Raw genomic sequence first — 12,046 nt, forward strand, 5'->3', positions numbered from 1 at the left:
AGGGTTCCAGCTTGACACAGCCAACAAAACCTGGCCACCATCACTGAACTTGATTTGATAACACAGGGACTTACTCTTGGCCCATTCAGAACATGACTTTACAGGCAGTTAGAAGAGCTCACATATGGATCTAGTCTGCTTCTGCGTCTTTGTTGCTGCTGCTGCTAAGTTGCTTCAGTCATGTCCAACTCTGTGCGACCCCATAGATGGCAGCCCACCAGGCTCCCCCGTCCCTGGAATTCTCCAGGCAAGAACACTGGAGTGGGTTGCCATTTCCTTCTCCAATGCATGAAAGTGAAAAGTGAAAGTGAAGTCGCTCAGTCGTGTCCGACTTAGCGATCCCATGGACTGCAGCCTACCAGGCTCCTCCGTCCATGGGATTTTCTAGGCAAGAGTCCTGGAGTGGGGTGCCATTGCCTTCTCCACCTGCATCTTTAGAAACCACATAATTGAAATTTCAGATATGGTTGGTCAGAAGAGTAGCATTTACCAGCTGATCTGTTAATTTTTAGTGATCCATGGTTGGACGACATCACTGACTCAATGCACATGAGTTTGAGCAAACTCCAGAAGATAGTGAAGGACAAGGAAGCCTGGTGTACTGCAGTTCATGGGGTCACAAAGAGTCAGACACAACTTAGCAACTGAACAACAAATGTCACAATCAGACAAAAACAAGACTGAATATATCATGGCACTATATATTATAATCCTTCTTAGAAGTATCACTTTTGATCTGGCAAATAGTTAATCAGAACTTGCTAGGATACTACCAAATATTAAGAAATATCTGACTTGGAAATCCCTATTAAAATATGTGTTTTATGAAAGTAAACTGTATCTATTAGGATAATCATCTGCTAGTATATAAAAAGACGAAAAATGATGCCTGGTTGGGCAATTGCAACCTTCCGATTTTGATTTTGTTATAGCCTAAGAGAAATGCTTCCTATTTTATTTAGAACACCTTGAGTGAATTTGCCCCTGTTATATCAGTTATGGATTAAAACCAGTGTCAGGTGACATTAATTGTAAATTAAAATTAGCATTGGTTATGTTGATCTACATTGCTACTAAATAAGCCATTTTTATAAAAAACTATTTACTAGGGTTTTATAAGGTTGCAGATTTCTAATGATCTGTGTCACCTCTGTTGGGATCTCTTAAGCCATTTACATGGAAGAATATAAGTTAATTGATGCTTGTGATTACCTCCTGAGACACTTCTAGGAAAAGATACAAAAGTTTTTATATGGAGATGGATTTTTATGTATAATATATTTTCACTCATCTCCTTTCTATTTCGCCCTCGATACCTGAATCATCTTAAAAGCCTACTCGGGAAGGTGGATGCCCTCCCCACATCTGACATTTGAATACTTCTGTTGAGATCCAGCGACTGAATTTTCACCAATATAGTTCCTTTATGTTATAATTGCATGCCTGAAGTAAGCATGCTTATAAAAACTGACAAACCTAATAGATCTGAAGCAGCTCACTGAAGTTTCATTACCTTGGTAATCTGAACCTCTGACCTTCGGGATGTAGGTAATGCAATCTGCTGTTATTTCCATTCATACCTTAGGAATTTTTCAGATAACTATTTGTGAGTACAAAGGTTAACTCTCAGAAGAGGGTCAGCTCTGTGAAAGCGTGTTGCATTATCGTTTTCTTTCTTCTTGCAACCGGCTATCCTAAGTAAATTAACAAGTCTCTCGGCTGTGAAAGAGCCACCTCTTTTTTGCAATTTTAATTTCAATTGTTTTCTTGATTTGTGGGATAAAATGGCATCTTGTCTAACATGCTAAAAGGAACAAAACTGTAAGTTGCAAGTCATGAATAAACAACGTTTATTTAATAAAAACCATAAAATGTATTTTTAAAGTATATTTTCTCTTAATTATGACCCTCCACATGCTCACACCATTTTCCAAGTAAAATATCTCTGGTAAATTTTCACCAATCACAGATTAATGGGGATAAGTTATTAAAGTTTTAAAAGTGCCCACTTTAAACGTTTACATCACTATGTGAGGTCATGTGAGGAAAATGCACCCTGCATCTGTTCAGTTAATTTTTTAGGGCAAATATTACAAACTGGTAGCACATGGGCCATATTTACTTCCCCATCCTCCACACATTGTCTTGCTGGCAGTATTTGAAAAATAAAATAATATTTTGCTGCTGCTGTTGCTTCAGTCATGTCCGACTCTGTGCAACCCCATAGATGGCAGTCCACGAGGCTCCCCCGTCCCTGGGATTCTCTAGGCAAGGACACTGGAGTGGGTTGCCATTTCCTTCTCCAATGCATGAAAGTGAAAAGTGAAAGTGAAGTCGATCAGTCATGCCTGACTCTTAGCAACCCCATGGACTGCAGCCTACCAGGCTCCTCCATCCATGGGATTTTCCAGGCAAGAGTACTGGAGTGGGGTGCCATTTAGCAATTAGAAGCTTCCACACAAAGATGATAATTTTGGAATTGATTTGAAAAACCCAGTAATTGATTGAAACTCTTCCCACATTGCTGAAGGGAGAATATCCCCTGACACTGGCCTCCCCTTTCTACAGGCTGCAGCCCCCTTCTCCCTGGTCCTTAGAGAAAGATGTGGTTCTTGTCCCTAATTTCTATATAAAAGAAAATAGTTCAACCTAATGAAATACGATGAAAATAAATGATTTCATTGGAGAAAATTCACATTTTTATAGGAAGAGATACAAAATATCACTTAAGTTATTCATAGAGCCCCAGGAGTTAGCAACTGCACCTTGGTGACTTACCCCAAATTACAGTTAGTCAGTAGCATTTCTCCAACGTAAGCATCCCATTTTCAGCTATTTCTCCTGCATGTGACCTTAATGGTTATTAGCACTTTGTCAAGAGTGATTTAGTGAGATCCTTCCCATTTTGACTGCTCACTCTAAAATAAATGGTGAAAAATGCCCATGAGGGAAAAGTGTAGAAAGGCAGCACCTCTTCTGAGGTTTCCTCACTAATGAGGTCATTGATGGGCAGAAAAGAGCAAGAAAATACTGGAGGTGGTGAGGAGAGGAAGGTATTGAAATAAGAGGAAATGAAAAAAAATTATCCAAATACTGTCCACTTGTCCATCTGTCAAGAGCTCTCCTCAACCTTCAGACGTTCACGCTGTGGTTCATATTGGGTTGGCCAAGAAGTTTGTTCAGATTTTTCCATAAGATGTGACAGACAAACCCAAATGAACTTTTTGACCAACCCAATATAATCTTTTTTGGCCATCTCTCCTCTTTCTCTTTTCCTTCCCTCTTTCCTTTTTCTCTTTTAGTTTCCTCCCTCTCTTTCCTTTCCTTCTTCCTTCCATGAATATTTATCCTTGACTTTTTCGTCCCAGGCACTGGGAATGCAGAGATCAATGACATACTTCCTTCCTTACATTGTCTCACTAAACTCTGGAAGATTCGTAAAGTTGAAGGCATCACTATTCAAAAAGTTCAAATCCACACAAAAAGCATATGCCTCATCTTGATCTCTTAATCAGAAACCACCAGATTTTGCAGCTAGAAGTTTGACTTTGAACTTATCCTGTTCAGGTTTTAATACATACAAATCATCCCAAAGCGCACCTCTTTTAAAAGCACCCACCATCATTGGCTCACCTTAGAGACTGCATTCACCAGCCTCCTTTGCAGTTGGTTGTATCCATGTGACTGTGTTCATGCCAATAGAATGTGCAAAGAAATGATGTGTGTCTTTTAGGGTCATAACCACGAAACACCAAGGACGTGCCTCTTGTTCTGTCTTCTTCTCTCGGGACTAGACCATATATACAGCAGTGTTCTCTGTTTAAACTCTGCAGGCATGGCCAACACCCTTACAGATCCAAAGCCACATAAGAGAAAGAACCTGGGTTCTTGAATGACCACATGGAACACAATCTGATTCACCTACTTTGAGGCTATTGTGTGAGATATAAATTAATATTTATTTCATTTAAATCACTTTATTTAAGGGTTCCTTGGTTACAGAAGCTTAGGTAACTAACTCCGTCCCTGTTTACCCTTATCAAGTTCACTTCCCAAGCAGGAATGTGCTGTCCTTTTTCCATTGCCAAATATAGAATAATGAATAATTAACACATTTCATATACATTTCCTTTAAATAGGATATTCCCTGGCAGATTATTGAAAGGAGCTGGAACACAATGAGAGACGGAAGGACCTGGGGGTAGGGAGGGTTGCAAATACAGGTATTTGTTTTAGTTGCATAAACTAGATAGAAGGCATCTAGATATCTTGCTGGGGAAGATAAGGAGCCTGACTTGGATGTAGCTCTGGAGAATTTTCCCACTTCTTCATGTGAGCACTTTTACCCTCAGCCAGAGTAAAAAAATTTCTCTAGAAGTGATAAAATCAAGTTTTCCAAGAAGAACTTAGTTGATGACACAGAACTCTTCCCCATAGAATTTGGGAATCTGGACTCTAAGAATCTATGAGCAAGATAAACACTTCTTTTATAAAATAGCCTTAGTAAGGTCCTTCCAGATTTTTACACTGAGGCAAAGTTACCTCCCATTGAGCCTACTAATGAGAAATGACTGAGAAATTCAATCCTAGACAAAACTGGAGATCCTTTGAGTGGAGGGGTTTACTCTAATTGCTGGAGATTAGGGCCACAAACTTTTTTATAAAGTGCCAGACAGTAAACCCTTCAGGTTTTGCAGGCAATATACATTCTCTGTCAGAACTACTCAACTTTGTCATTGTAGCATGAAAACAGCAATATACAACTCTTCAACAAGTATGCCTGTGTTCCAATAAAAATTTATTGTGAACAGTGAGATTTCATTTTCACATGTCATGAAAAACTATTCTTTTGATTTTTTCCCCCAACAATTTAAAAGTATAAAAGCCATTCTTAGCTCACAGGTTATATACAAAGAAGTGGCAGGCCAGGTTTGACCAAGAGGACAGATTTTTACTCATGGTAAAATCCTGAGTTTGCTGACCCCTATTCTAGCTGATAAAGATCTAAAGGACATAATTAATATTGATAACAATCTCTAAAAATAATCCAACAGGGCTTCCCAGGTGGGGCAATGATATGCAAGAGACATGGGTTTAGTTCCTGGGTCAGGAAGATCCCCTGGAATAGGAAATGGCAACCCACTCCAGTATTCTTGCCTGGGAAGTGCCATGAACAGAGGAGCCAGGAGGGCTACAGTCCATGGGGTCGCAAAAAGTCGGACACGACTGAGTGAATGAGCACATGAGCTCACACAACACAAAAATAATCCAACAGCATGCACAGAGTATAATCCTTTTGCAAGAGGACTTTCAACAAGCCTGTCTAACAACTGTTTTAAATTATTTGAAAAAGTGGCATTTAGTAACAAAGATTGTATCCATGGCTTATAACCTTCTTTTTCCAACTCACTGAGATTGACCTGATGTGCTATAGTAAAGCAATACCAACTCATAAATTTCTGTGGTCTATAAAATATGGATTACTCAGAACAGGATTAGAATACCTGAGAAATATTTCCCAGTGTACACAAATTTAATGTAATCTCATAGGAAACCCTCATTCCATCCTGTTGCTTCAAATATAATTAGTATTCATAGCTTAACTCCAAATTACATGTATAACTCTAGTTCAAACATTCACACTTTAATTTAAAAGTAAACCTGGTGGTCACAAAAACACTTCAAACTCAAGAAGTCTCCAGTGAAACAACAAGTTTCAAATCCTCCATTCCATAGTTACATCTATATTTTCTGTCTTGTTTCCTAGGATTCACACGAGAACCAAAACCGAAATCTGATTTTTATTTAAAACTTTTCCTCATCTCTTTCTAGACTCATCCTGGGTCACTTAAGGACCTTGACTCTCTCCATTCAGGACATCCACATTCCCTTGTGCCTTGAAGTCCTTCTCTTGCTGGGAAAGTCAGAGACAATCAGAGACGGCCAACTGGTCCTTAATACCTCGGGTCAGAAATGGCACAAACTGATCACATGACTTTGCTCAGATGCAAGGAGCCCAGAAAATGTAGTCTCCCTATCTGACAAGAACAGAATCACACGGGTGTTAGTAAATGTTCTGGATCTTCACCACAACTTTTATCTTCTGTAGTGATCTTTCAACTTTCATTGCTACTAACATTGGTTAGTGATGTCTTTCTCTACTTTTCTGAGTCTTTATATTTTATGTTTGATCAAGAATTTTGTATACTCTTACTTTCCTTGCCCTTCTCATCTGCTGCTTTCAATGTGTGGTGAATAAATTATTATATAATCATTTTTACATAATTACTGTCTCTAGTTTTGATATTTATCATCAATTCTTAAACTTCTCCAATCTTAAGTTCTGGAGCTTGCTTCATCTCTTTGTCTTTTAGATAACATTATTGGAAAATTTTTATGATTACAGTTAAATAAATAAATGAGCTACATGTTCTTTTAGTACTCGTATGGAAAGTTGTGTCTGACTCTTCGTGACCCCATGGACTGTAGCCTGCCAGGCTCCTCTGTCCATGGAATTTTCCAGACCAGAATACTAGAGTGGGTTGCCATTTCCTTCACCAAGGGATCTTCCCAACCCAGGAACTGAAGCCAAGTCTCCTGAGTCTCTTGCACTGGCAGTCAAATTCTTTACCATTATACCATCTGATTTTTGCTTGAATGAACATGTTTCTGCTATCTTTGTACATTCTCTTCATTTTTACCTACATAAGAAAACCTTTTTGTTATATTTGCACATAAATATAATGACTTAGATGTGTATGAAATTCTTGGATTAAAATATTTTACCTCAGAACTTCTTGAAATTTTTCCATTGTCTTCCACATTTAATGTTTCAGAGGATAAGTCTGAAAGTTGCCTGATTCTTTTTCTCCTTTGCGGATTGTCTTTTAGATTTAGTTGATTTTCAAAATGTCATAAGTTTCTGTATGTCTTTGGATATGTTGCCAGTATTTTCACTAATACTGTATATTAATCTACTCAATTTCTGGATATAAAACTTCATTTTGAGTCATGTTTTATGGGATATTTTAGATCTATGATTATTTATCCCATTTATTTTTCAAGTCAATTAGATTTTTTATTCTCTATTCTCATTATCAATAAATTTTGACTTTCATTGCCTTCTACTTACTCATTTTCCTTTTTATTTTTTTTCATATTGTGCATTTTTAACTCAGTATTTTTTCTGCTTTCAGTGCAGATTTTAATTCTGAGAGGCTTTTTAGGTTTTCTTGCTTTCCTTTCTTCTTTAAGAAAGTCATTTAATATCTCTGTTTTCATGTCTGTCTTTTCATGATTACAGGTACCTGTTTTTCATAATTACAGGTACCTGTTTCCTAAAGCACTTTTTCACAAAGGCATGTCCCTTTTGTTATTTTTAAGAACACCATGCAAATGTTTTATAACACTTTCACTGATTCACATAGAAGTAGTATATGAAAAACAAATTCTCCTTTTAAGGTTCTAGAAAATGTTTCACTTGTGCTATTACATAAAGAAGCCTTGTAACTCATGTTTTTCTCTTTTAAAAAGGAGAAATATATTCAGGTCCAGTTTTTATCAATCCACAGGGAGGGTGGGATTTGCTGGGACACTTCTCATTCCAGTTATTTCAATTCTAACAGTGTTCCACTCAGAGTAGACTCAAGGTCAGCAACCTTGAATTTTGTGCTGGCCTGTAGAACTGAAGATGTATCTTCTGTCTCTAAGATGGTTTGCTGTCTTAGAGCCCACGACATTTGAAACCCTTGTTTGAACCATGTAAAAGGACACTTCTGTGCATGTACCGCTCCCAGAACTTTTCATAAAACAACTGGGAATATGAAGATCATTTAATCTGTTTAATGTGTTTCTACTAGTTTTCTGTGTTTTGGCCTCTGCACTGTAATGTCAATGAAGGGAGAGAGTGGCAAGCTGAAGCAGATGTTGGTGGGAAGCAGAGTGGTGCAGAAATCTGGCGTTATTGTCTGGAGATGCTGCCTGCCTCTGGTTAGAGGAGCCTCTATCTCGTGCAGTAAGATATAACTAGTGGAACTGAATCCCATCGTTTCCTCTCTTCTTTGGGACAACAGATTTTGTTCTATTTCAAGGAGTTGACATATGGCACATGACTAAGAATGAGCATTTAATGGCATTTCATCCACATATTGATATACGATCCTCACTCATCTTGAACTTACTGTGCTAGTCCCAATATTTTCAATGTATATACACAGTTCATTCATTGGAACTTGACAGAAGAGATTTCAGGCACATTTAATAACTGTGATTAAAGACTCATTTATATTTTTAAGTAGAATTTGAAAGTACTTCCTTAATATTATATTTTTAGGACTTGAATTTCTAAACAGCCTGCTCATGTAGCAAACTAAAATACAAGATGAACTTCAAATCTAGCACAATTTCTTTTATATCTTTGCTACCATAAATTAATGAGGAATAGTGCTGTAGGGCAGCAGAAAATAATTCTAATGATAGAAGGAACTTTTACTCTCACAGAACCCAGTTGCTTTGCTACACTTGAGGAATGTTATTATTTGGAAAAACACTGAGAGACATGAATAGCTGATTCCTGAAAATGCATAATAATGACCTCATTATTAAAGGTGCTGACATTTGTGACAGCAGAGAAAAGAAACATCTCAATTCCCAGAGTTTTCCAAAGTAGTTACTAAAGATTGCTTACTATAAATTCTTTCAACTATACTGATATACCAGACCTTTCTAACTATTGCTGGATATTAGGTCAAAGCGGTAGTACATTCAGGAAATAAAACAAAAAATCAAATCAACATTCAGTTTTTTTGCAAGGCCCCCAAGATCTTAATGAACAATGATTCTTAAAGTCATACAATCCCCCAAACCATATTCCTTTCCATGGCCATACCCCAGGATCTCATATACTTGAGACACTGTACTTTAATAACCATAAAGAGAAATGCCACCTTTTCCTCCCCATCCTTGCTTAATTTTGTGGAACAATTTTAACACAAGCTTTTACATACAATTTCAGGAGCTTTCACATACAAAACTCCACCTTTGTAATCCTGATACAAATCAAGGTGATAGATCCTGCTTCACGTCTTCAAAAGCAATGTTAATGTAAGCAGAGCAGTAATAGCAGAGCTAGTAATTACATTCCTAGCTAAGAAAATATGGGTATGGGGTGTTCTATATCTTCTTTTCAGAGCTTCATGGTAGGAAGATCACAAAAAGCAGAACTTAGTGCAAGAATGGAGAAATTGTGTGAAAAGGGAAAAAGAAAACAATAGACTGAACTTTGAAAGAGCTTGTCTACATCACAGAGATACAGGAACTAGGAGGAAAGGATGAGAACTTTGATCAAAATTCAGATATCATCCTAGGATCCTTAAGGAGAGCATACTACATTACTCTGGTACATCAACAGTGCACATAATAGGGTAGCTGTCTAAGCAATCTTCCAGGTATCTATCAGCAGATTTTGTTAGCAATTTTAAAAATCCTCAAGTTTTAGCATCTGTGTCAGGACATGCCCTCGTGTATATTAGCATAGACTTCTTCTCTAGAACCATTACTTATGAACAGAGAGGGTTTTTGTTTTTTTTCCCCTGTACTGCATATTTTTACTTTACTCTTAATTTCATTTTTCAAGTACTAATCAAAGTTTTGAAGATTAGTTGAATACTCATAAGTAGCATAATTAAAATACTTAAAGGCAATTTAAAAGTTTATTTTCCTGTGAACTTAAGATTCTAGGCAATTAATTATGAGATATGGATAGAAACAACTTTGTTAACAAAACAATAATAATAAAATACAGCACTTTTCCAAGGAAAGTTCTGTAAGCGTTCCCCTTTTCTCATTCTAGGAATAGCTAATGATAGAGTGTATGCTCTGTCTTTCCCCCCCCGGGCCCTTTTATATCGGCTACACTTGCAGTGTTCTATGTTTATTGTTAACAGCTTTTCAAGACCTACAAGGTGATGTTGAGTATTATACACTTTTTTGGAGTTCTGCTACCTCCAATGAATCTCGAAAAATCCTCCCAGATGTACACTCTCACGTCATTGGCCACTTAAATCCAAACACAGAGTATCGGATTTTCATCTCTGTTTTCAACGGAGTCGCCAGCATCAACAGTGAAGTGCTGCATGCAACCACTTGCGATGGGGGTGAGTCCAGATTTCAAGGGAAACTCGGCTTCAGAGACGCGAATGAAATTGATTGATTGTCGCTGAGGTTGAGATCAGTCATCCTTCCATTATAAAATTTCCGGTGTTGGAGGGAAGGGGGTTGGAGCTAAAATGCTTAAGTGCTGGCTGTCGTCAAGTGGCAGATCAATAAGTGGTCCCGCAGAGACAGCTGCAAGGCTCCAATCACTGGGTATTAGCCCGGTTTGTTCCTGTTCTTTTCAGTGTGTGCTTAGTTGGGCGCTGAATTCACGTCAGTACATGGTGACATTTAGAAACATTTTTTTAAGAATTGCTTTCAGAAGCAGGATGCTTTTCACAACGACAGCCAAGCACAGGGAGGGCCCTCCCTGAGTCACCAGAAATGGTAGGTGGAAGTTCAGCCACTGAGAAAAATTGCCTGTGACTCATTTCTAAGCCAGTTAGCAAGGGGGAGGAAGCGAGGGAAGCAACTTGTGAATCTGAAATGTGTTTGGAATGGTCTTTCTAATCTTTTTGGCTTTCTAAAGTCTCATTATAAACATTATAATATCATTACCTCCCAAGCAAGCGTTCCAGGTCATTAGCAGAGCACTTTAAGTGTGGAACCCATTTCCCTTCGTGGTGCCAAAGGTCGACACCTTTTGTTTATAAAATAGAATGGATCACAAGGACAATTTTTCAACTAGTTAGGATGGGCTCTTATGATAAAAATAGGTCTTCGCATAGTTATTTCTGACATGCTTGAATAATTGTGTAATTTAACGCCAAGCAAGATTTTTTTTCCTAATGTTAGATTTCATCATTACCTATGGTAATCAACATTCAAAATCATTTACATAATGACAATATTGCATTATTGCTTCATATTGCTTGAGTTACAAGCTAGTAACATCAAATGATTTTTCACGTTCCACCAGCCGTGATGTATTTGAGTTTTATTTTCTGCTTGAGGAGCAAATTTTCTTTTCTTTTTTTCTGGGAGGTATGGAGTGAAGAGATGGGAAAAGAGACAAATAATAGATATGTGTTAGTGGTGCAGATGGGTGAATAATTTATCATCATATCCCACTGGTCACATAGTATTGAAGATTAGCACTATGATGGTGGTATAAAGCATTTTACCACCAGTTCTTATGGTTTCTAACTGAGAGTATAATAAGCCAATTTACAGAGGACTACAGACTGTGATAACTTCATCAGAGGAAAGCAGATAAGCAGCAAACCCTTTGCTCGACCTAAATACTAATCGGCATTTAGTTTAACAAGTGCTTTTTCAGAGACAGCTGGAGTTTATTCAGTTTCTTCCTTTAATTCTAGAGCCTCAGGGCATGCTTCCTCCAGAGGTTGTCATCATCAACAGTACAGCTGTACGTGTCATCTGGACAACTCCTTCAAACCCAAATGGTGTTGTCACTGAATATTCCGTCTATGTAAATAATCAGCTCTACAAGACTGGAATAAATGTGCCTGGGTCTATCATTCTGAGAGAGCTGTCTCCCTTCACTGTCTATGACATCCAGGTTAGAATGCTGTTTTCCAATGGTTAAGCTTATGGGTGTGTTAAATAAAACTTACTGGGTTATGTCTCTTAGTGGATGCCTTCCACCTTGGTTACAGATTATTTATTTGGTGGGGAAGAAGAGAGAAAAGAGGGAAATTGATTGTTGTGGGCAAACACAGGAGTCATTGGAGAGGAGATAATAGTAATATGGAAAGTGATGGTGAGGATGGTGATGGTGTTTTCACTGGCAAAATGAAGCAGCTCATGTGTTTGCAATCAGTCTTGCCAAGCAGCTTGCCTTTGTCCTGGTTCTTTTACTGACATCAGAATCAGAGTTAGCCTATGATTAGAGAGACATTCCTTCTACTCCAATTTCACCATTTACTAAATT

General features: G+C 37.8%; 1 protein-coding gene across 1 annotated transcript in view; it reads left to right on the plus strand.

Moving 5' to 3' along the window:
- USH2A (usherin) overlaps positions 1-12,046 on the plus strand; it is a 928,983-nt gene that overhangs the window by 645,059 nt on the left and 271,878 nt on the right. The window contains exons 44-45 of the mRNA XM_014481290.2: positions 9,945-10,154; positions 11,472-11,674. Of these exons, the coding sequence (XP_014336776.2) occupies positions 9,945-10,154; positions 11,472-11,674 (413 nt within the window). The remainder of the gene's footprint in view (positions 1-9,944; positions 10,155-11,471; positions 11,675-12,046) is intronic.

This window comes from Bos mutus, chromosome 16 (genome assembly GCF_027580195.1).
Source record: "Bos mutus isolate GX-2022 chromosome 16, NWIPB_WYAK_1.1, whole genome shotgun sequence".
NCBI classification, from domain to species: domain Eukaryota; kingdom Metazoa; phylum Chordata; class Mammalia; order Artiodactyla; family Bovidae; genus Bos; species Bos mutus.